This window comes from Marmota monax, unplaced genomic scaffold, assembly GCF_021218885.2.
Source record: "Marmota monax isolate L192 unplaced genomic scaffold, Marmota_monax_Labrador192_F-V1.1 WCK01_AAM20220418_F8-fsc00152, whole genome shotgun sequence".
NCBI lineage: Eukaryota > Metazoa > Chordata > Mammalia > Rodentia > Sciuridae > Marmota > Marmota monax.
In genome coordinates this window covers 3,922,807-3,948,352 of record NW_026694348.1, presented here as the reverse complement: position 1 = coordinate 3,948,352, position 25,546 = coordinate 3,922,807, and the positions used below count along the sequence as shown (strand labels likewise).

General features: G+C 41.9%; 1 protein-coding gene across 5 annotated transcripts in view; it reads left to right on the top strand.

The window, feature by feature from the left end:
- The window catches only part of Thrb (thyroid hormone receptor beta), a 374,654-nt gene that overhangs the window by 248,675 nt on the left and 100,433 nt on the right, over positions 1–25,546 (top strand). For all 5 annotated transcript variants that reach the window (XM_046467719.2, XM_046467722.2, XM_046467720.2 and 2 more), the window contains exon 3: positions 19,353–19,416. In XM_046467719.2, the coding sequence (XP_046323675.1) occupies positions 19,395–19,416 (22 nt within the window). In that variant the 5' untranslated portion in view covers positions 19,353–19,394. The remainder of the gene's footprint in view (positions 1–19,352; positions 19,417–25,546) is intronic.

Here is a 25,546-nt window from a genome sequence, read left to right as displayed (position 1 = left end):
TGACAAGAACACTTGAGCCCTCCACTCCTTTTTCCTCTCACTGCCTCTGTGATGAGAACATAGCTTCCCATACCAGCTCTGCTCTTGGACCTGTGGAATTAGGTCCCTAGTACCCAACACTCAGTTCTCCAGAACCCATGATGAACCATGCATAAAAATAACAAGTTATTGCTGGATGCAGTGGCGCATGCCTGTAATCCTAGCACCTTAGGAGGCTGAGGGAGGAGGATTGTAAATTCAAAGCCAGCCTCAGCAAAAGCGAGGCACTAAGCAAGTCAGTGAGACTCTGTCTCTAAATAAAATACAAAATAGGGCTGGGGATGTAGCTCAGTGGTTGAGTACCCCTGAGTTCAATCCCTGGTACCAAAAAAAAAAAAAAAGTCATGCTTCTGGAGTGCTTACTAACTGTAAGGCATTATCCTAATTGTTCCTGTATGAACTCATTTGATCCTGACATCTCTTAAAGGGAGGTGCTATCTCCATCTTTGGAGCCAACTGATATTAAAACAAGCTGATGTACATACTCTGTCCAAGTATCCAGATTGCATGGTCACAATGATTGCAGTCCCATCACCTGTACTCTACGTGATCCGTATTCTGAAGGACCCTCAGTTTACAGCCAGATCTTGTCAAGAAGATTGGCATGACCCCTATGCAGCAGGGCATGGTGACTTGCAGAGCATCTGTGTTTTGTAGAACTGGGTTTCGTTGTGGTTGAAGTTTTGTTTGTTTTTTACTCATCCACACCCTCCCATGGCCTCCTGCGCTTCTGATAACGTACCAAATACAAGCTCCTCTAATTAGAATTGTTTGTATGTTCTGTCATCTCTACCAGGCACTGCTTGCCAGAAGGAGCAGTTGTGAGTCCCCTACGCCCAGCACAGCATACAGATGAATGAAGGCACATGGCAGGAAGACAGCACTATGACCCACCCATGCAGGCACCTACTCTCACGAGTGTCCTGACTCCTCACTAGTGGGGTGGTAAAGGCAAGGTTCTCCATCCCTCTTACCTTCGTTCTGTTCCACCAATGAGCAGAAAATGACTGTGAGCATCCATTCCTGCTGATGTCTGGTTATTGATGACCACAAGAATTCTCTGGAGGCCATAACAGCAGTTCCCAGAAATCTTCTATAGCACAGTGGTGCTCCCATCTTAGAGATTCCCTTATGAGAATATGGAGGCCAGGATGGTTCCTGGGCTTATTTCAACCAGACCCTCTGTCTCTAATAGGTGTGCGTCAAGATTTTGAATAGAGAAATAGGCAAAAAAGCAGAAAGCTTTCCCCTTTTGTAGCTTAACAGGATATGCTGCAGGATTCCCAAGAGAGTGGACAGTCTTCATTGTGCTGTCACCATGCGTCATATTCATCTCTGTGCTGTCATTGGTTTGCAAGTGTTATTCGATGACCATAATGTCAGCAAGTTGGAGGTTCACAGGGCTTCATGCCAAGGAGGGTCCCGGTTCCCAGCTGCAGGCACACAGACCTCTGTGATGTGCAGGATCATTGGCCATCCATAGATAGTAAGTGATGTCAGTGGAGCTGGAGATTTTCTTGGCCTTATAAATTCAAAACTCATGAAGCTCAGTTTCACACCAGGAGGCTGCTTTGTAGTCCTGAAAAAGATGGCAGAATTTTGAAAGATGTGGAAGGTATTAGAAAAATATAAATTACTCTTGAGTTGAGCCTTGATCAAGAGGTATGAATTATATTTTCTTATTAAAAAATAGGTCTCTCTGGTAGCAAATAAGGGCCAAGGAAGGTTCTCCATGCCTCAATTCAGAGGCCAAACCAGAGAAAATTCATGCACCTGATCAGACATAATGATACCCTGTGTGTCTTTTTCAGCTTTAGATTTAATACTCTGAGTTGCTTCAATTAAGTGTGCATTTTCAACAGTTCTATCAGTTATCAAAGTTCATCCATTGAAACTACGTGCGTTTGTGGATTTTAGTAAATTTTCAGAGTTGTGCAACCATCATCATAATGTCATTTTAGGATAGTACATTCCATCACCCTGGGGCAACCCTCACATCCATCAGCCACTCTCTATCCCTGATTTAATCCCCACCCTCACCACCCAGCCCTGGGTGACCAATCATCCACTTTCTGTTTATTAAAGCCTGCATTTTTATAGCCTAGATATTGCCTTTGTGTTCCTAGTAATTAGAATCATGTGACAAAGCTTGTCCTCAACAGTTGTAATTTTTAAGAATATTTATTTTCTTCCTGTGTCACTGAGCGCCCCCTCCCGCACCCAGCACCTGTCTTTCAGCACCACCCCCAAAGGCGTGGCCATTCTTCTTCATTTAACAAGTTTTAGTTAAGGACTTGCTATGTGCCACAGGCTGGGTCAGCTCTTGGGGTCATCAGTGAACAAAGCCAAGCTGACTCCCTATAGAGGGAGTCAAAACAATAAGCAGAGGCAGCAAGGCGCAGAAGTCAACAGTCCCCATGGGAAAAGATGCTAAGTTCTGTGGGAAGGAGACGGTAGAGCAGGGGAGGGGTGTTTGCCAGGCAGGGATCAGGATGTCCAAAAGTGCATCCACTGGAAGTTAAGGTGTGTGCAAAATTGACAAGGGTGAGGGAAGGGTCTAAGAGATGAGCAACGAAGGGACCGAAAAACTGGTCACGTGCCACCTGGTGGGTAATACAGATGACAGGTTTGAGGTAAAGGGCTTGGAAAAGCTGAAATGGGGAGAGAAGACAGAGGCAAAAGAGGCAGGTCCTGGGCACTGGGGCAAGGTTTTGAGCAGAAGAGTGACATGAGCTGAGTTATATCCTACCAGGACCATCCTACCAGGACTACCACATTGAAGAGGAACAAGAACAGACATAGAGGGCCTTCCAGACGCTATTTAAGAAACTACTGGTTATCAGCCAGAGGCAATGGTTCTCAACCTTGACTGCACACTGGACTTGCCTGGCAGCTTTACGAAACTGGCATGGGTTACAAAACACTAATCAGTCTGGTGTGCAGCCTGGGCACTTGGGTTTTTCAAACTTATCCAGGTGATTTTTTTTTTCTAAGCCTAATCCATTTTTTTTTTTTTTGGTGCTATCACAAAGCACCTGAGACTCAGTAATTTATTATGAACATAAAATTTTTTGGTTTATGAGGCTAAAAATTCCAAGAGCATGGTGCCAGCATCTGGTGAGAACATGTGTCAGTCCATGGAGGAAGGTGAAAGGGTGAGAGAGACAGATGACAGAAGAGAGGGCCAAACTCAAGTCAGTCAGGAAGCCACACCCATAGTAACTGATGACAGTATTCATCCAGTCATTCATCTCTCGATGACCTAGTCACCTCCACCTCTTAACTTGGCTGCAGTGGGTATTAGATCTCCAGCACAAGAACTTTGAGGGACTTAAAGCAGAGGGCATCTCTGTCACAAGGAGTGGGGAGACTGTGTAGACATTAGTCTCAAGAAATACCATGTTCTTCAGTACTTGGTGAGGTAGACCTACACCATGGCTGAGAAGGAGATAACCAGTAAGAAGCTCAAGAGCCACCAGAGCTAAAATTAGGTTGACTTTACCCTTTCCTTGAGATTTTTATATATAAGGAGAGTGAACTTGACTGTCACACTCTAGGTTCAAATCTTGAACATAGATAATTTTTTAAATTTTATTTATTGATTTTAATTAGGTAGATATGACAGCAGAATGCATTTTGATTCATTGTATCCAATTGCAGCACAACTTTTCATTTCTCTGGTTGTACACGATGTAGCTTTGCATCATAGGTGCAGTCACACATGTACCTAGGGTAATGATGTCCATCTCATCCCACCATCTTTCCTGCTCCCATGCCTTCTCTCCACCCCTCCCTCCCCCTTGCCCAAAGTTTCTCCATTTTTCCCATGCTCTTACCCCACATTATGGATCAGCATGCACTTTTCAGAACATTTGGCCTTTGGTTTTGGGGAATTGGCTTACTTTGCTTAGCATGATATTCTCCAACTCCATCCATTACCTGCAAATGCCATGCTTTTATTCTCTTTTAATGCTGATTAATATTCCATTGTGTATATATACCACAGTTTCTTTATCCATTCATCCACTGAAGGGCATCTAGGTTGCTTCCACAGTTTAACTATTATGAATTGAGCTTCTATGATCATTGAAGTGGCTGGTTTACTATTTTTATGCTGATTTTAAGTCCTTTGAGTATAGACCCAGGAGAGGGATAGCTGGGTCAAATGGTGGTTCCATTCCCAGTTTTTCAAGGAGTCTCCATACTGCTTTCCAGATTGGCTGCCCCAATTTGCAGTCCCACCAGCAGTGTACAAGTGTGCCTTTTTCCCCACATCCTCGCCAACATTTATTGTTGTTTGTATTCTTCTTAGCTGCCATTCTGACTGGAGTGAGATGAAATCTTAAAGTAATTTTTGATTTGCATTTCCTGGTGATTTTGATGTACAGTCCATGTTGAGGCTTCATGCTTTGGGCCTCTAAGCAGTCCCACTAGTCTGGTTGTACAGTTAGGAAAGAAAGCGTCCCAGATGACCCCAGCTGCTCATTGGCAAAGCTGTGCCTAGAGGCAGACAGAGGTCTCACTGCCAAAGTGGTGGCAGGGCTGGAGCTGCAGACAGTGCACAAACTGAAATGGCACTGGCAGGAGTCCATCTAGACCCTCAGACCTTGAGGTGATCCCATTCTTTAGCTGGATTCAAACACGAGCCTCTGAATGAGAGCAGACTCTCTCCTTGCACAGACGAGAGCAGAATACAGGGGTAAGACTTGAACCGCAGGAAGTGGTATGCAATTCACTCAACAAGCAGTGTTTCAGGATAATCATGACTGTGTGTCAGGCCTTGTGCAAGGAACTGTAATTTAAAAACAGTAACAATAAGGCCTAAACATCCTTGCCCAGGCCAAATGGCTCAAAGTAAAGACCATATAATATTTCAAAATGTGTTCTTTGTGGGAAGGCTTTAAATAAGCTGTGGGGGGAGGGGGGATCCTTTGGTCGCATATCTGAGCTTTTGGCATTTGTAATTCCTAGGGAATGAATAGAACATTATTGTGTTGCCTCGGCACAAGAACAGCAGGGGGGAAAAAAGATGCTTGGAGATGTGAGCCGAACATGAATCAGCAATCTCGTTCTATTGTTCAGAAAATAATCACCACGCTGAGAGTATGGAATTTAAGAATCATGCAGAAGTGCCCTCCCCCCACCCCCAGCAGGGAACAGACACTGGCTAAAGCATGGCATTTTGATTTTTTGGCTTCCTGAATTGAAAGGAATGTTTAAAGAAAAAAAAAAAAAAACTTGGAGAGGATTTGGGGAAAGCTAATTTGTAAATATGGAAAATACAGCCCATAAGAAATGGAAGATGATTCAGACCCCGTGTTGGCAAGCTCGCAGAGGTGGCACGTCAGGGGCGTGTTGATTCATTCTCATGAGCAGGAAGCAGAGCTGTCCTAACTTCGATATTTAAGAAATGTTTCTTAAGTTCCTATTATGGGCTGATCACAGTGCTCACTCGTGGGGAAAGGAAGGAGAGTAGTTCCTACCATTTGAAGATCTTCTAATTTGTGGCAATGGATAGCAGGACACCCAAACTCTAAAGTGGTTATTCTTTTTTTTTTTTTGGTACCAGGGATTAAAATTGGGGCACCCAACCGCTGAGCCACATCCTCAACTCTATTTTGTATTTTATTTAGAGATAGGGTTTCACTGAGTTGCTTAGCATCTTGCTTTTGCTGAGGCTGGCTTTGAACTTGAGATCCTCCTGCCTCAGCCTCCCAAGCTGGTAGGATTACAGGCAAGCTCCACTGTGCCTGGTTTAAAGTGGTCATTCTTAAAACATGTCTGGGAAGCATTGCCTGGAGGGCTGTGGCAACGCAGACTGCTGGAGCCCACTCTTGGGGACCCTACTTTGAGAACCCTGCTCTAAGGAAGTGAACTAAGGTGGGGAGATGAAGAGCATGAGTGTGAATGAACAAGTGTACAAGTCCACTAAGAGGTGTGACTGATTTGCTGGTGCTCTTGCACATGCCCCTTTGTGAACCTGTTCTTCTGCACAACAATATGTATTGCATAACCACACTGGTGACAATTTGGCCACCACGCAAGGAACGCTTGCAAGAGGCAGGGGAAGAGGGTTCTCTGTATGACTAAGAAAACCAAATAGGACACAATATAGGAGGGTCATGTCCGGAGAATCCAAAATCCAAGAGCAGGCATGTGGGCTCACGGCAGCACAGCAAGTGGCTTTAGTGATCAAAGGATGAGCACTTGTCCCCACACTCATCCTCATGCTCAAGTGCTTCCCATGAACAGAGCTCTCCAGAGAATGCTCTGTGCCCTGGAAGTGATGGGCAGAGCTTCTTGGCTGAGTCAGCCATGAATTCCCTCTCTGAGAAGTAAGGACCACTCTTCCTGCAGTCGCAGTGGTTTTGCAGAGTGCAAAGCCCATTCTCCAAAATGCAAAAACCCCACACACATCATGTCTCATTGTCACTTTATTACTATAGGACCTAAATATCCCAAATTCAGGAGTACCCACATAAAACACACATGGTCTTCAGAGGTGGGAATATTCCACCAACAGAACCAGGTGCCTCAGCCAAGGTGAGCACTGCTGTGCTGAATGTGATCTAGAGAAGGCCAGGCGTGTGCTGGGCAGAATGGAGAGGCAGGGATGTCATCTAACCAGGATGGCTCCCCAGTTTCTTTAGCATCTTGTTATATGGTTAAGGCTGGTGACTCTCAACACACAGTCCCTGGAAGTGTAGCCAGATGACATGGGGACTTGTTAGAAGTGCAGACTTCTCCCGTACCCCTGAAATAACTGAATCAGAAACTCCAGGGTGCAACCCAGCAATCTGTTTTAATCAGCCTTCCAGGTGTTCACCAGGTGTTTGAGGGCCATTAGTTCAGCCCAAGCTGAAGGTAACTAGAGGCAGCTCACTGCTACCTGTAAGTCAGAAACAGACCAGGATGGGAATGCAGGCCACCTGCCGTTCATCCCTCTCCTGAGGTCCCCACACAAGGACTCTGGCTTGTTTGACAGAGCTCATGCTCATTTGTTTGATTTTCACTTAAGAACTTAAAACGTTTGATATTCGGCCAGCTTCTCAGCCATCTTTGGCACTCCTGTAGCTTCCAGTGACAGTGTGACTTGCTGTGTCCCCCTTCCTCACTGCCCTTACATCTGTGTCATTTTACCTCCCAGATTTTTCATCACATCCTACCCATGTGGTAGGGGCTCAGGAAACTATCCAGTGATTACCAAACCTGACTTATTCCCAGGTCTGTCTTAAATCCTTAGACTTCACTCTGTCTCCTACTTACTCTCTACTCTGTATCAGTAAGGCAGACTCATTTAGTAGTATAAAACTGACAGGTCAAATTATGTGATCAAGATCTCAGAGGGAGGGCTGAGTGAAGAGGGTGCAGATCATACCCTGGGACTTTTCACCAATTTCTAAATAAGTGATAGCCATAATTCCCAAACTTGGCACTAAGGTACTCTGCCACAGTAAATCTATAGGAATACAGTGCAATATTTGTAGTTTTTGAGAGAAGCATAGCAATAGCTGTCAGATGCTATGCAAGTACTACTGCCAGGCTGTTTATATTGAACTGTTTAGTAAACAGTGCATTTAAGTATTTATTTTGATCTGGGGTCACTGTGAAAAAAAAAAAATCATTGAAACACTAAGAGTGTGAGGCACAGAACATGAGGAATCTCTGTGTGATAGCATCACTGTCCCCAGGTATATTTTAACTATATACCTTCTGACAGGTTTAGGTATTCAGATAAGCACTTCTACAAAAACACACATTCTAAATTTAACTTAAATGCCAGGGGGAAAACTTACAGAAAATTACAACAACATGCATCTTTTAGGGGCTCCTTTCCTTTCCCACCTTCCTACCCAGATGTACCCATTCCATCTCCCTTAACCAAGGATTCTGTGATTTTTTGAGAAATAACCTAAATTCCCACTTAATGTCCCAGCTCTTTATCATGAGTTAAACATAATGGATTAAATCCTCCAGATTTGAACTAATGATTGCTCTGGTCCATTCCTAAAAATGATCCTGAAAACAGATCGCTGAAAGACAAGACTCCGAGTGCACGTGTCAGATTGTGCACATGACATTTCTACAGGAAACCAGTGAATTTGCTGATAAAGTTGGCCAAATGGACTGTTACCAAGCAGCTCCCAACAAGAACTTAACAAACAGGGAAGTGGAGACTGCAACGTTCAGAAGTCTATTTCTGTAGGAACATTGCAATGTCACTCCCCTTCTCTGCTCACCATTTAGCATTTTAGTAAAAAGGGATGTCTGTATTCGTTGGGAGAAACTTATTTTCATTTTCCAAGATATTTAAGGGCAAAGTTGTCTTTACAACACCCTTTACAAAGATTACCATTCTTATACCAGAGTTGAAAATCTGCAAATTCCTCACTGCAGATACCAAAAGCTGCAGACCCTGACCTCAGACTGGGAGACGCCTGCTCCTTGGGACAAAAATTGAATATTTATTTATTTCTGTAGATGATACTGCTATCCAGCAGTCAAGGAGTCGACTTTTCTTATGAAGCTGTCCAGGATTGATGGAGCGAGTGGGCGGTTTGTTAGTGTCTTATTCATCATTAAACACTTTTTAAAAAATCAATAATTCATTTGCTTCAGTGCAAATGTTTTATTTTCACATTCTTGTTTGTTGTTTTTCGTGCATGTGTCTCAGTGAGTCACCTAACCACAATTATAGATGCAGGCATCTGGCGGTTCTGCGTGGTACATCTCATTCCTCAGGAATTATTTAATTACCACGACGCGATGAATGCGTTTCCAGGCCTTTCATCTCACGCGCGCGCACATGTACAGGCGCGCACCACAGGTGCACACGCGCGCACATGCGCACATACATGCGCGCACGCGCGCCCTCAATCAAGCTTTCCTCAGGTTGGGCACGAACGGCTACCCTGCTCTCCAGCAGGTGTCAGCAGAGGAGTGCACGGTGCTCCGGCCAACGGGGTGTCTGCTGAAGCGGTTGCGCCTGCTGCGTCAGACCTTCCTCAAATCACCTATCTGCTTTCCACCTGAGGCTCGCCCCCATTTCTTAGATGCGTTCAGAGATGATAAGTTAGCTGTAGAGAACAGCAGCCACCAAGAAAATGTACTAGGAACCCAGCACAGGCGATGATTGAGCCTTTCAGAGTTGGTCTCATAAAACTTTTATTGGCTGATTTCTCCTTGACTTTTCTACCACTGCATTATTTGGTTAAAAGAAGTGCTCTGTTTTATTCCAGGTGGTGATAAGTTAGAGTAGCAGATGATTTTGGATTTATAGGGTGGTGTTCGTTGTAAAGCCCACTCTGACCCCAAGTATCCTGTCCCTTCCACTGCTGAAACCTAGTCCTGAAAGTGGAAACAGGACTTTGCTCAGGCTGTGTCCCCTGAATCCAGTACCTAAGGGTGGACGAGCACCACCACGTATCAAGTGCCCTTACTCTGTTGACTCCAACACATTCCCCTTTGAGGTAGATGATCATATCCCCACTTTAGGAATGCATCTCTTGATTGTTAATATCCCTTGTCATTCTGTTAGTAAGTGACAGGGCCTATGGTCTTTTCAACATGCCATTGTGACTTTGCCTGCTGAAGAGATGGAATGAGAGATGAGAAGAAAAAAACAGAAGGAAGGGGACAATGGTTGGTCCAGACAAAGGTTAAAATGAAAAGTAGAAATGCACCCGGGAATTAGATGATTGGACATAAATTAGAAAGGGGGGGGGGGGGCAGAAGTAAAGGCTAATCATTTTGCTAAGAACAACAACAACAAAATTAGCCACAGCAAATTAAGCTCAGTTTCAACCACAGAACCTGGTTGTATTGTTTCCCTCCCTGAAGGCAAAAACGCTTATAGTGACTGCTAAAAAATCTGAAATGAAAATTATAGCTTTGCCTTTCAAGAGTCATTTGCTGATGTCTGCTGTGTGGGGCTTGAGTCTCCTGCCTCTTTCCCAGCAAAGGAATTCTGACTTTGCCTTCTGGCAAAGAGGTGATCCACCGAGATTAACACCTAGGCAGAAGGATCGGCAGAGCTTGTACTGTATTTGCACATCTTCGTTAACTTTCCTGGAGCCTAATAGTCCTTTTTAACCAGCTCCCATCCCATATCTACCTATGCTGGCTTTTAAAATATTTTTCTCTTACTGAATTTTTGGTACTATACTTCTAAATGAGGAGTTTTATATGAATCATAAAAGGTGGATCACAGCATGGTATGATTTGAATACATCTTGCCTCTCTGTGCTCTGATATTTGAGTTCCTAACTTCTTCCTATCATCATAAATTCAGCCATAACATTCACTGGGTCCTGGATTCACTATTAAAATGCAAAGGTCTTGTGGAAAGACAAACTAGTGCTGCCTTTAGGACGCTTATAGAGTTGGGGACAAATTCATTATTGTGTCCAAGCTTCCATACTCTGCATAATAAGGTTAAGTGAACATAAAAGTTAACCTTGAAAGAGAAAAAAATTTTCATAAAAGGCCAAATAGGTCAAATTCAGTGTCAAAAGAAGAAAATGGCAAGGAAGGAAGAAGTTCCACCTCCCTTTTATCTTGGTGACAGTGGTGTCCAGGGAGGTGGACTTCTGTGCTGTCTATGAGTCTTTAAGCCACCAAAGTCACCTTAAATGTTTCTTAGATAGGTTTTTCATCATCCAGGACATTCTACATGAGATATCGCTCTTAACATGGAGCTGCCCACATTTGCTGTGGACCTCCATCTGTCCAGCCCATGTGGCCTTCCCATTTTTAGCAGCAGCCTCAACTCACCAAGAGTTGTGAGGGGCTGGTATCTTCCGAGATCCTTCCACCTGTTTCCTAAGCGTTAATAATAATTTAAACTGAAACTTTTCAGTTTCAGAGGACTCAATAACAACCTTTCCATCACTTCTATCTTTAAAAATATATCAGAAATAGTGGGGTGCAGTGGCACATGCCTATAACCCCAGTGACTTGGGAGGCTGAGGCAGAAGGATCACAAGTTCAAAGCCAGCCTCAGCAACTTAGTGAGGCTCTAAGTAACTCAGTGAAACCTTGTCTCTAAATAAAATACAAAAAAAAGGGCTAGGGATGTGGCTCAGTGGTCAGGTGCCCCCTGAGTTCAATCCCCAGTAACCCTCCAAAAAAAAATCAAAAATGTGTTTCTGAGAGGTCCACTCTTCCAAGGGGAATGAGTTTTACTTCCAGGACATGAACTGAAAGAGGCTGAAACTGACAAAGCTCAGCCTGCGTGAGCCTCAGCACTAACCCTTAGCACGTGGTATCTGTGACTTGTATTTTTAGCTGCTCCTGCCTGGCCAGCTTGTAAAATGAATTGTAAATTCCTTGAGGGCACAGAGCCTCCCTTCTTAGCCTATCTGCCTCCTCAGAGTTCAGACCAGAGGTAAAATGCTCACAGCACATTCAACACCATGCCTTACTACCTCTACCTACTAAATGTCCTGAATCTCTGACCCTCTGACCTCTTCTACAGTCACCACCTAAGTTCTAGCCCCTTCCCCTCCTCCAGACCTGCCATAGCACCTGACGTTTTCACCCAGCACCTATAGTGAAGCTCTAAAACTTCAAATGGGATCATATTTCTTCTCCGCTTTACTCCCTGCATGAATGTAAGGAGTTACCGGGTTCTCTGCATGCACCGGCTCCTTGCCTGTGAAGTAGTTCATGTGCCTAGAAGCACAGCATGAGAACAGAGGGTTAAGTCACAACCTGGGGAGAGGCCTGTTCCAAAGGAGAGCCATCAGGTCCTAGGTCACGTGACTCAGAAGCCTTCCCAGACAGGCCCAGGCCCAGGTAGGAGATCCTCTCCTTCCCTCTTGCCTTCTCTACTCTGAAAAGAGAAAGAAGGGGAAACCTGTACACTTTTGGCCTTTGTGTGTGTGTGTGTGTGTGTGTGTGTGTGTGTGTGAGAGAGAGAGAGAGACAGAGAGAGACAGAGACAGAGAGAGAGAGAGACAGAGAGAGAGAGAGTCTCTCTCCGTCTATTAGACTAGAAGCTCCTGGTGGACAGACTGAGCGTCATCTTTAAACACAACCTGGGGCATGGCCTAAGCAGAGCAGGCCTCCAGGACAGCCTCTCAACCGACTGACTGGGCAAAAGAATGACCTACGTGCAAGAGGTATTTTTCACTTGAGCAGCAACCACCCCAGAGAATCAATGGAATGGCATTTCTCCCTCAACTGGTGCCAAACTGTCAGGGCTGCTGAAAGACTTTGAAGGGCCCTGATATGCATGCAAACCTTCACTGGGTGTAATTGAAAACTCTCCCCTAAGAAATTAAAATATTTTTAGTCAATCAAATAAGAATAGTGATACAGGGCTGGAGTTTTAGCTCAGTGGCAGAGCACTTGCCTAGCATGTGTGAAGCACTGGGTTTGATCCTTAACACAGCAAAAAAAATAAATAAAATAAAGGTATGCTATCCATCTACAACTACAAAAAATATTTTTAAAAAAGACATTGACTCTTAAAAAAAAAATAGCAATACAACATGCCAGAACCTTTGGAACACCATGAAGTGGTTCTAAGAGCAAAGCTTATAGCTATGAGTACCTACATAAGAAAATTGGAAAGATCCCAAATAAACAACCTAATGATGTATCTCAAGAACCTTGAAAAAATAAGAACAAACCAATTCCAAAAACAGCAGAAAGAAGGAAATAATTAAAATCAGAGCTGAAATCCATGAAACCAAGAATTTTTAAAAATAGAAAGGATCCAAGAATTTTAAAAAATAATAGAAAGGAACAATGAAATGATGATTTGATTCTTGGAAAAGTTAAATAAGATCTATAAACCCTACCCAATCAATAAATGGGCCAAGGAACTGAACAGACACTTCTCAGGAGAGAATATACAATCAATAAATATATGAAAAAAATGTTCAACATCGTTAGCAATTAGAGAAATGCAAATCAACCACTCAAGATTTCATCTTGCTCCAGTCAGAATAGCAATCATCAAGAATACAGGCAACAAGAAATGTGGATGAGGATGTGGGGGAAAAGGCACACTCATTCATTGCTAGTGGGACTGCAAATTGGTTCAACCACTCTGGAAAGCAGTATAGAGATTCCTTTGAAAACTTGGAATGGGAGCGGAGGTGGCAGAGGCAGCGTGGCTGGTGAGCAGTGTTGGCCTTTTGGGGCTGAGGAGGGTGAGAGGGGCAGAAACAGACCCTGGGCGAGGGGAGGGGGGCGGGCAGATGGCCCACGGCATCCGAGGCAGCTCAACAGGCCCCGCGGCTTCAGCGGCACCACCTGATTCGCGCTATCCCGGAACCTGCACCCAGCTGGTCGTCCAGGGCTGCGGGCCAGTCCCCCTGGCCAGTCAGACCTTGCACTCGGAAGTGACCCCAGGTCCCGCCTCAGTTTCCCAAGGTGGCGGGGTTGCGCTGCTGGCCATGGCAGCTCCACTTTGCTGTGTGCCAGGCACTTAACTTGTGCGCTTCCATGCTGGGACTGCACAGAGAGGTGCAGCGCCCTGCTCAAAGTCACACTGCTGGGACATGGTGGGATGGGCTTCCAACACCTGCGCAGGCCTGCACCCCTTCCTTTCCTCCAGTCCTTCTCCTGGCAGTGCTTCCAGCTGGTCCCCTTGAGTCCTGGTGGGGCTGCCAAGGGTGTCTCTGGGACCCACTCTGAAATTGGATGCAGCATGGTATGTGAGTTCATTGGGACAGGCTTTTTTCGTGTCTTTTGTCCAATTCCCAGAAGGTCTTCCACCCCTAAACTATCTATTGGCCCTGAGTGAGAGGGCAGAGGCGGGCTTAGAGTGACCCTTGTACGCCAGGGGTGGGGGTCACTAGCCCAACAAAATTGGAATACTGGAGCCAAGGTCTTGCCTCAGGCAAAGGAAAGTTTGATTCCCCTTGAAGCACCGATTCTAGTCTGGAACAGTTGGTTGTCAACCCCAGAACCAAGGCTCCTCTCCTTGGTGTTGGACGTTTATCAAGCCCACTTTGATACTGAACAGTGAGGTTCCTGAACAACAGAGCCTGCCTACACACATAAGTGAAAATGGGTTTGATACTTTCACTTACATGTAGAAGAGAAATAAAGGGAGACAATATATGGAAAAAAAAAAAAAAAAACTTGGAATGGAACCACTATTTGACCCAGCTATCTCATTCCTTGGTTTATACCCAAAGAACTTAAAACAACATACTACAGTGACACAGCCACACCAATGTTTATAGTGGCACAGTTCACAACAGCTAAATGGTGGAACCAACCCAGATACCCTTCAGTAGATGAATGAATAGGGAAACTGTGGTGTGTGTGTGTGTGTGTGTGTGTGTGTGTGTGTATATATATATATATATATACAAATATATATACATACACACACACACACACACACACACACACACACACAATGGTATTACTCAGCATTAGAAGAGAACAAAATCATGGCATTTGCAGTAAATGGACAGAGTTGAAGAATATTATGCTAAGTGAGTTAGCCAGTCCCCAAAACTAAAGGCCGAATGTTTTCTTTGATATGATGCTGACTCATAATGGGGATGCAGAGGGAAGGACACTGGAAGAATGGAGGAACTTTAGATAGAGAAAAGGGGAGGGAAGGGAAGGGAGGGGGCATGGGAGTAGGAAAGATGGTGGAATGAAATGGACATCATTACCCTAAGTACATGTATGAAGACGCAAATGGTGTGAATCTACTTTGTGTACGACCACAGAAGAAAAATTTTGCTCTATTTGTATAATATGAATTGAATTGCATATATATGTGATAGAATATATCATATATAACAAATTAGAATAAATAATTTAATTTTTAAAAAAGATTGATAAGCCATTAGCCAAAGTAACCAAAAGAAAGAGAGAGACCCAAATTAATAAGATTACAGATGGCAAAAGAAGAAATGACCACAGGCATCAAGGATATCCAGAGAATCATTGGGGATTCTTTTGAAAATTTGTATTTCTATAAATTGGAAAACCTAGAAGAAATATATACATTTCTAGTTACACATGACCTGACAAAATTAAATCAAGAGGATACAGAAAACCTAGACAGACCAGTAACTAGCAATGAGCTAGAAGCAGTAATAAAAAGCCTTTCAACAAAGAAAAGCCCAGGACTAGATGGATCTTCCCCATCAAAATTCTACCAGAACTTTAAATATTAATGCCAATGTTCCTCATGAAATAAACATGAGGATGAAGCACTTCCAATTTTTTTTTCTATAAAGCAGTATCTCCCTTATACCGAAATCAGATAAGGACACATGGAAGAAAGAAAACTACAGACCAGCATCCCTCGTGAACTTATATGCAAAAATCTTTAAAACATTAACAAATTGTATTTGACAACATATTAAAAAAATTGTGCATCATGACCAATTTGGTTTTATTCCAGGGCTGCAAAGATAGTTCAACATATGCAAATCAATAAATGTAATTCACCACATAAATAGGATTAAGGACAAAAATCACACATTCATCTCAATAGATGCAGAGAAAGTCTTCAACAGAATTCAGCACCCAATCATGATAAAAACATTGAAAAAAACTAGGGACAGAAGGAAACTACCTCAATATCATAAAAGCTATATATGACAAACACAAAGTCAACATCATAGTGAATGGGGGAAAACTGAAAACATTTCCTTTCAAAAATATGGAAAGCATCCACTCTCACCACTCACATTCAATAAAGTACTGAAAATTCTAGCCAGAGCAATTATGCAAGAGACGAAATAAAAGAGATAAAAAATAAGAAAGTAAGAAGACAAATTCTCACTGTTTGCAGATGGTATGACCCTCTACAAAAAGCTCCACCAAAAGACTGCTAAGAGCTAATAAACAAATTAAGCAAAATGGCAGGTTATAAAATCAAGATAGAAAAATCCATCACCTTCCTATATACCAATAATGCATCTGCTGAAAAAGAAATCAGAAAAACAATTTCATTCACAATAGCCTCAAAATATACCTAGGAGTAGATCTAACCAAGGAGATGAACAACAGGCTCTGTAATAAAAATTACAGAACAGTAAACAAAGATATTGAAAAAGACCCAAGAAGATGGCGAGGTCACTTATGTTCATGGGTAGGCAGAATTAATATTGTTAAAGTAGCCAAATGACCAAAAGCAATATATACATTCAGTACAATCCCCATCAAAACGCCAATGAGGTTCTTCACAGAACTAAAGGTTCAAAGAAAAAAAAAAAAGTCCTGAAATTCATTTGGAAGAACAAAAGACCCAGAATAGCCAAAGCAATTCTAAGCCAAAAAATCAACACTGGAGGAATTACAACACCTGACTTTAAATATATGGAACTATAGTAACAAAAACTGTGTGAACTCATTTAAGGAAAACAGTACTAAATAATATTAAACACTAAATAATATTCAATGCCAAAGTACTATAGTAATAGTATACATTAATGCTATCATCATAGTAATGCTACTGCTATAATATTGTAACAGAAATACCAAAGTGGTTGAGGGATGATAATACTAAATAGGAAAATTAGTACTAAGTTTTGTGGTGCTGACATTAACTTTAAAATGTCAATAAGATTTTTCTCCTGTTCCTGGATTCTTTCTGCTTCACAGACAATACTTTTCTGTAGTATGTATGCCTACTTAATTGGAGTGTGGAAAATAAATTCTTGAGTTGATAATATAGCAATAACTGCAATTTTGTAGTCCAACTTTGAGATGATGAAAAGAATACAAACTCTTCTGACACATTCGTATTAATGTTGCATTTTAATCCAGGGGCTAAATTCTTTTGGTTGCAGTTGACAGAAGCATGACTTGAATTGGATTATATGAAAAGGAGATCATTTTGCTCAGGGTGTGACCAGAGAAGAGTTGAGTAGCCAGACCCTTAGAGGAGCAGAAGGGGACAGAGTTGGGTCTCAGGGGGAATGGAAACCGAGGGTCTGGGCCACAGCATTCCCTTTCCACCTCAGAGTCTCTGAAGTCAGGTTGATCCTCTTTCACCTTCAGATGGACTTTTTCCAGGTGGCTGAGAGACATGGACCCAAAGAATCTTAGGGTTTTAACTTCTGATGAATTCTTTCTGTGGAAAGGAGATGAGTATCTCTTTACCTCCCCTGGCTTCTTCCTACTCTTCTTCCCTTCTTCTCTCTCTTCTTCCCTTCCTCTCTCCAAATATCCTGAAGAGGTATCTTATTAGCTTACTTCAGGTCTTGAACCAGTTTGGCCAGAGGTGGGGCACTGGACTGGCCCAGCTTGAGCAGAGCTCATTATCTCCAGAACATTCTGGAGCACGTCATGTGAAAACATGGCAGCTCCCCGCGTCTGAAGGGGGCCGCTAATGGCTGCACAGTTTATAAGAAAAGCAACACAGTTCAGACATGCAGCACCGCTGGGGTGACCTGTGTTCTCACTGGAGGACATCTCCACACCTGGTCCCTCTCCCTCAAAACCCAGCTGGACTGTGGAATGAGGATGGGCAGAGACTTGGGGCTGGTGAACTTTGAAAAGCTGATTAGGAGCAAGAATGCATTTTCCTAATAGTTAATAATAATCTTCTGTTCTATCAGATACCAATTCAGGTGGCTTGCATCATGCCGTATCAACTTCATTTGTTTTATTTTATTCAATTATTCATCACATAGTTGTGGAGTGCCCATTTTGTATCTGATACTCTGCTTGATATGAAAGATATATAAATGAGAGGGGCAGGACTGGTCATGAAGAGATTATAGTGTAGTGGGAAAGGCAGCCATGTAAGCCTATAATTTCCACTGGGTGTGACAAGAACTATGATGGTGTATGACTTCATTGCTTAGTATTAAATGTAGAGTTAGAATGAATGGTCATCTATAAATCTGCACTGTGAACATAGTTCATATACTTCCTCTTCCCCAACATTGAGATGGTTCTTCCTCTTCCCCAACATTGAGATTGTTCTTCCTCTTCTGATGGTTTTCCTGTGCCCAGTACATTATAGTCCACCCAGCATTTTCACTCACATACATTTTTTTCAATCTTTTTTTGGATAGCAGGGATCAAACCCAGGGGCACTTAGCCACTGAGCCACATCCCCATCCCTTTTTTGTATTTTATTTAGAGACAAAGTTTCACTGAGTTGCTTAGGGCCTCACTAAGTTGCTGAGGCTGCTTTAAACTCATGATCCTCCTGCCTCAGCCTCCCAAGCTGCTGGGATTACAGGCATGTGCCACCACACCCAGACCCTCACTCACATCCTCTCTAAAACTCAGAAACAAATCAGAACAAGACATATTCTGTGCTTGTATAATTATGTCCAAATGGATCCCACTGTCACATATAACTAAAAAGAACTAATTAAAACAATTTAAAAAATTAAAACATCATCCTTCTGAAATAAGTGAAGCATGCATTACTTTCCTTGTTTTCCACCAAGGAAATGGAGATTCCAGTGCTTTGAAATGACTTGTCATGATCCCAAAGCTAGTACATGACAGCATTGACCCTGAAGCCCATGCCCGGGGCTTCAGGGCTATTCCAAAGCCAACATGCTGCCACTGGTCTCCACGTGACACAGAATACTCTCCAGAAAAAAAATAAGAACCCATTTCTGATCTGTCCCCAGCAATAATATGCTGAAGGACACCGACCTGTTCATCAGCCACCTGTGTCCATCTGTGTGCATCATTCAACCCTCACCCCTTGGTCATTGTGCCACTGGGCATTGACACCTGCTGGGCCTCCTTCCCCAGTCTGAGGGCCAGACTGCCTATTGCTCATGGATCTTATTAATGAAGTATCGAGGGGGAGGAGGGAGCTCTGACTGGAGAAAAGTCTTAAATGGGCAGATGAGGGATTTGGTCCTCTAGAACAGGACATCTAAGGTTTAAAGAGCACATGAATCACCTGGGATCTTGTCTAAATGCAGAATCTGATTAAGGTGGTTCTAACAAACTAGCAGCTGATGCTGAAATGCTGATCCTCGGACCAGCATCTTTGAGAAGCAAAGATCTACATTAAAGATGCTAATACATCTTCGCCTAACTCTTGCCAGGGAAAGAGCCAACCAGTGGGCTGGAAACTTTCTTAAAAACCTGAGATGGAAGAATGTGACTTGGAAAAGATATATATTACTTTAATAACATGTTTACAGAAGGAACCCTGAGATTAAAAACGAAGAGGTTTTGTCAACATACACGTCCCATGGCCCAGTTAGACTTCAGTTTCCCCAACTCGGAGTGTGACAAATCTTGCCTCAAGGTTAATAATGCATATAATGTTTGAAACAAAAACATGATGGGGAAAAAGCAAATTATAACCTGTGGTACTTTTTTCTTGTATTTTCTCTTTGTAGGAGATGTCAGTGAAAAGAAGGATCCAGAATGATTACTAACCTATGACTCCCAACAGTATGACAGGTATCTATATGTTCTTTCTTAATTTTTTTTTGTGTGTGTCTCCATTTTTGTTTCACCTAAAGTATGGGGTTCCTAAAGACTGACCTGAGAGTCTTAGCAACAATTCAGGTTTTTTTGAGGGGGGTGGGCAGTACTGGGGCTTAAACTCAGGGGCACTCAACCATTGAGCCACATCCCCAGCCCTATTTTGTATTTTATTTAGAGTCAGGGTCTCACTGAGTTGCTTAGTGCCTTGCTTTTGCTGAGGCTGGCTTTGAACTCACAATCCTCCTGCCTCAGCCTCCCAAGCCTATGGAATTACAGGTGTGTGCCACCACACCCAGCTCTTAGCAACAATTCTTTCCAAATAAACAAGTATTATTAATCCCAGTGAATACATCCCTACAAAATGTGCTTCCATTTTCTTCAGGAATTATGAGATACATCATTACCAGAAAGATGATGGAGAGGAAATGATAACTCTCAATGAAATGTTGGTTTTTAAGCCATCCTAAGGTCACCATCACACTGGATGTGCTTACTCTTTACAGCCATTCAGATCCCTAGGATAAATGGCTCTGCATCCTTAGTGATCACAGAGTACACGTGTCTTCTCAAAGTCAGCTGTTCATTCCACCAAGCAGTCAGAATGGAAAATGATTAGAGCACAAGTGAGCCATAAAACTTAGCAACAGCACAAATTCTTTATGCAGCATAGAGCAGAGATCCCTTGCTCAAAGGCCCCAAGGTCAAGAGGAATAATACCAACAATTACCAAGGTTGGGTGTAAGGAAGATAAACAGAACTGGATAACTTGGGTTCTCTATGAAAGAGAACCCCCCACCTACTCTGAGCAAATGCTGACAAGCAGGAATGAAGCCCAGTGTATGTCCAGTGACTTGGAATTTTCAAGAGAAATTGGAAATCTAGATTTTAAGTGAAATATTCTAATTTTAAAATGTTAGCAATTAACTTATAAAAGCATTGAAGACTCATGGTCCAGCCATCCAGCTACTCAGGAGGCCAAGGCAGAGGGATGACAAATTCAAGGCTAGCCAGGGAGACTTTGCTTCAAAATAAAAATTTTAGAAGGGCTTGGAATGTAGCTGAGTGATACAGCACTTGCCTAACACGAGCAAGCCCCTGGTTCAATCCCCAGCTCACACGCGTGTGCACATACACACACACACACACACACACACATACAAAAGGTGGAGTGTTGGGGAGAAAAGGTTACAAACTGGAATCAAACCATTTATGACTTTGTATACCTTCCAGACTAAACCTCAAACCTGGGACTTTCCTTTTTGTTACCAGGACAGCAGTGCAGATACCTATAAACCTCTGCATGTTAGAGATGCAGCCTGGCTTTTGATAATCTATCCATGTCACTTCCTCACCCTGGGATAAACTAAATGAAAGCACAATTCCTCTTAAAAAGTCTATTCTCTTTAGACCTTAAAAAGGCATACATATATTGATGGTCGAGTATAATATTTATTTTTAAAGTGAACCCTGGCTTGGAGGCTGAGGTAGGAGGATTGCAAGTTCGAAGCCAGCCTCAGCAACTTTCCGAGATCTTCTCTCAAAAAAATAAAAAAGGGCTGGGAATGTGGCTCAGTGGTTAAACACCCCTGGTTTAATCCCCAGTACCAAAATTAAAAAAAAAAAAAAAAACTAAAGCAACCAAAAGTTTCTACTCAGCCTTCTGAAGATTTGGAAGACTCCCAGTGACCATAAGCATTCTCTCTCCCAGCATTATTGCCCTACCTCTCTACCCACCTGTGCTTGAGTTCCTGATATAGCAAAAAGATAGGGTGCCTGGGAAAATCAGAATGATTCACACCTGTAAGAAATGAGAATTTCAGAATCATGTCTCATCATCTCCTCTTACTTCACATCAGCAAATACCAAAACCTACCCACTCCTGTTTCTGTTCTTCTGCTAACAAGGTCAAGCTCTTTCACCCTTAAATCTCACTCCTGTGTTACAAAGGTGCATGTTCACAGGAAATTGGTATAGATCAACCTTAGCTACAGCTGTCATATTTATGCTGGTACGAGTGGGAATCTCATCAGATAAAGTGACAGCCTAAGTCACTGAAGGCATATGTATGTGTGAGCACACAGATAGCAGAGAGCAGGTAAATAGTAATGCAAAACTGAGGGAAAGTGTCCCCCTCTGGAAAAGGACAATGAGACCATGTGCTACCCAGGGGTGGCTTGGTGCCACACGATAATTTGCCCACCTGAAAGCACTTTCAAAGATACAAATTCCATGAACATATCCTCCTGAGACATTTGACAATGGAAAAATTTGGTATAAAAGGTGATAATAAGATGATTTTTGCTTGCTCAGAGGGGTAAGTTCTAGATAAAGTGCAATAGCGACCATCCAACCTGGGTCCCTCCCAATCAATGATTGACAACTTTTGATTGATTGTAAATGGGCCAGTGAATAAATATTTCTGGCTTCTAAGGCCATATATGGTCTGTCAAAACTACTCAGTTCTGCTATTGCAGCAAGAAGAACCATAAACAGTATGTACAGGCTTGGCTATGTTTTAGTAAAACTTAATTTACAAAACGGGCAGCAGGCCAGCTTTGGCCACTGGCTGCCATTTGCTGATGCTTGTTCTAGACTCTGGGATGACCACCCTGGCGTTGAGCACAACCCCCAGGCTGAGTCAGCTGGAGGCTGAGCCAGGAACTAGGCTCATTCCTGGACAGTTCTAGATAAAGCTAGCTTTTCAGCTGACTTCCTGAGGCCTTCCTTGCAGGCTGGGCTGGAACCCCTGCTGCCTCCTAGTGGAAGAGGGAGTGTTCAGTCCCAGAATTTGTTTCCTAGTGTAGAAACTAATTTAGTTCTATTTTCAAAAGAAATCTACACCCCTACTGGATACCCAAATGTGCTCAGCATATGTGATGGGCTCAGAGAAGACAGGCATTGCTTTAGACACCTTGTTTGTATATGAAATAAAACAGTGTCCCTTTCCTTCTCTTTCACTGTGGACCAAGACTACTTTTTTTTTTTTTTAAAGAAACCTAAAGGGAGACCAAAATAAAGTTGTAAGCTGCCAAGTGTTTGCTTTAGGCACCTAATTGAAGAGCCAGGTATGCACACTTTTTCTTTGAAAAGCATAATAAGCACCTATTACTGTTATGTAGTATGGGAGATCAATTAACCCTTATGAAAAGAAAACTCATTTTTAAGTGAGCAAGAGTTTGAGAACAGAACCTGTTTCTGAAAGCAAGCAGGCCAGCATTTTCAGATAAAGGAGGCACATTTTTTTGATATATAGGCTCTTTTGGCCACAATGTTTATTAAGTTTATGTATTTTGAATTTACTCAAATGGAAAATTATTTATTTGGGGGGAAGGTTTATTTAATATCAGAATTTTCTCCTTTACCCCACCTCTTTTGAAATTGGGGCTGTATGAAATCACTCTTTGAAAAATACATTTCTTAAGGAGGAAAATAAGAAAGTGCCCTTTACATGATATTTTATTCATCTGGAATTAAGCACCACTTCTCAGGTAATCTGAGGGGAATTCTGCTGACATTTATGACATTATAATGAGCTCTATTTTGAATAAAACCATGATTCACAGCATAGGGGAATTTGTTCTAAGATATGAATGCCTAAAAATTTTAATACCAAACTTAGAGGTTAGGGGCCTTATTTGCAGAGGAAATAAACTCCTGACTTCTTTCGCTGCGCCCAAAGAGACAGAGACAAGCATGTGGTGTGTTTGCATAGAACCTATTTTTATAAAATTAGAATAAGGCATGAAGTTAGCAACATATTTAATGTTTTCATTGAAACGGGGCCCCAATAATTTAAAGCCACACTATTATGAGCATTTTAATGCAAACAGTGTATTCCTCACTCAGCTATTTAACTTGCAATTTTTCCTCATAACTGGCTTGTTCATTCAACTTCCCATTGGGTGTTTCTCCTTATTTTTATTGAGGCATTATTGCTGAGTGTCCTGGGAGTGGAATTGGCAGGGGGGTACAGGCACTTTGAGGGGCTGATCAGTGTTTCCCCCGTATGATCTTTGCATTTTTTTTTTGCTTGCTTCTTTGTTAGGCTATAATTTATAAATAAACTTAAGAATAACAGGTTTATCTACCTTTTCCTTACTATTCCAGAGGTTGAGCATATTTGGTGATTATTGGTCACTTGCATCCTTTCATTTGTAACTTGCTTTTCATTCTTTTTTAAAAATATTTTTTTAGTTGCAGAGGGACACAATATCCTTTATTTGTTTGTTTGTTTGTTTATTTATTTATTTATTTATTATGTGGTGCTGAGGATCGAACCCAGTGCCTCAAGCACTCTACCACTGAGCCACAGCCCTACAGCTCTTGCTCTTCATTCGTAATGTCTATTTACCTATTATGATCTTTGGCTGTTTTTCATTATTTGTGAAAGTTGTTTAGGTATCATGGATATTAACTAGGGAACCCATTAAATCTCTCTAAACTTTCCACTCTTTATGAATGAAATGAGAAGGTAAGACTAGCTCATCTCTAACTCCTCTTCTACTTTTTAAGATCATGGTGGTTATATTTCAAAATTGAATGTAAGTCACATTTTCATAAAGTAAGGCATATATACATTGATAGCTGAGTATATATTTTTTTTAAAAAGTGAACCCTGGAGCAATATATTTTTGCATTTTGAGACTGTCCTACTGAACAAGTTTTTCAGTCAAACAAAACATTGAAGTTGGGAAGACTCAGTATTGCTGAGTGTCCTAGAATATGTTCACTTTGCAAAGGGAGATCATCAGTGTTGTGTGGGGTTTTCAGCTTCTCCTTAACAGTTATTTCATTCCTTCAAAAAGAGAATGGGAGTCATGCATATGTCCTGTAACCTACGTGAAATAGTTTCTCATGGTGTCAGAAGGTAATTGACAACACACGACTGTTCAAAGATAACTAATGTTAGTAGTATACAGGTTGTTCACAGTTCCCACTGTCAATCAATATACCCTTCCACACAAGGATTTTATTTATGCTTACTTAGTAATCCATCACCCATGATATTATCCGATTCCTGGACTATTAGTATAATGTTACTAAAAATAATATATTATTTATATAAGCCGGGCATGATGGCATATACCTGTAATCTCAGTGGCTCAGTGGGCTGAGGCAGGAGGATCGCAAGTTCAAAGCCAGCCTCAGCAACTCAGTGAAACCCTGTCTCAAAATAAAAAATAAAAAGAGCTAGGGATGTGGCTCAGTAGTTAAGTGCCCCTGAGTTCAATTCCTGGTACCAAAATATATATATATATATATATATATATATATAAAATTTGTTGAAAAATGTTATGATGAATATATTTTATAATGAACTGCCTTGTCCATTATTCTGTACCTCTCTGATTACTTTATCAGTATAATTTCTACTAAGTTAAGGAAATGCTAGATCAGAGGAAATGAACAACTTTAAAACCTTTCTCTTTTGCCAAACAGTAACCAGATTATTAGACCAACTGAGACGCTTCCAGCAATGTAATCTCCATTTAACCATTATATCTTCCCAACTCTAGAGGTTGTGATTTACAAGTTAAGGAATTCATTACCTATTGTAAATGTTACAAATATTTTCCCCAATTTAGTGCATGTCTGCTTTTGCTTTTTGTTTATGGCAATATTTGACCTTTTAAAAAAATTTCTTCTTTTGGGGCTGGGATTGTGGCTCAGCGGTAGAGTGCTCACCTAGCACATACAAGATGCTGGGATTCATCCTCAGCACCATATAAAAATAAATAAGTAAAACAAAGGTATTGTGTCCAACTATAACTAATTTTTTAAAATTGTCTTCTTTAGAAATGACTTCATTCTTACAGACAAGTTGCAGGATTAACACAAAGAATTCTCAGCTGTCCTATATCCAGAATCCTTAAATGTTCACATTTTATCACATTTCCTTTCTTCTTTTCCCTCTCTCTTATTATCTCCATCTAATTTTTATTTTGTCCATGATGTCATGGCATTTTGGGACATAGTAAAGTTTTTCAGTTTATATACAATAAGTTCTCTAGGAGCATAATTTTCTGTTTATTTCTTGTTGATGAGCTTAGGAATGTTTCCTGGTGGGTACGGAGGAACTGAACTCGAGGACTCTTACAATGAG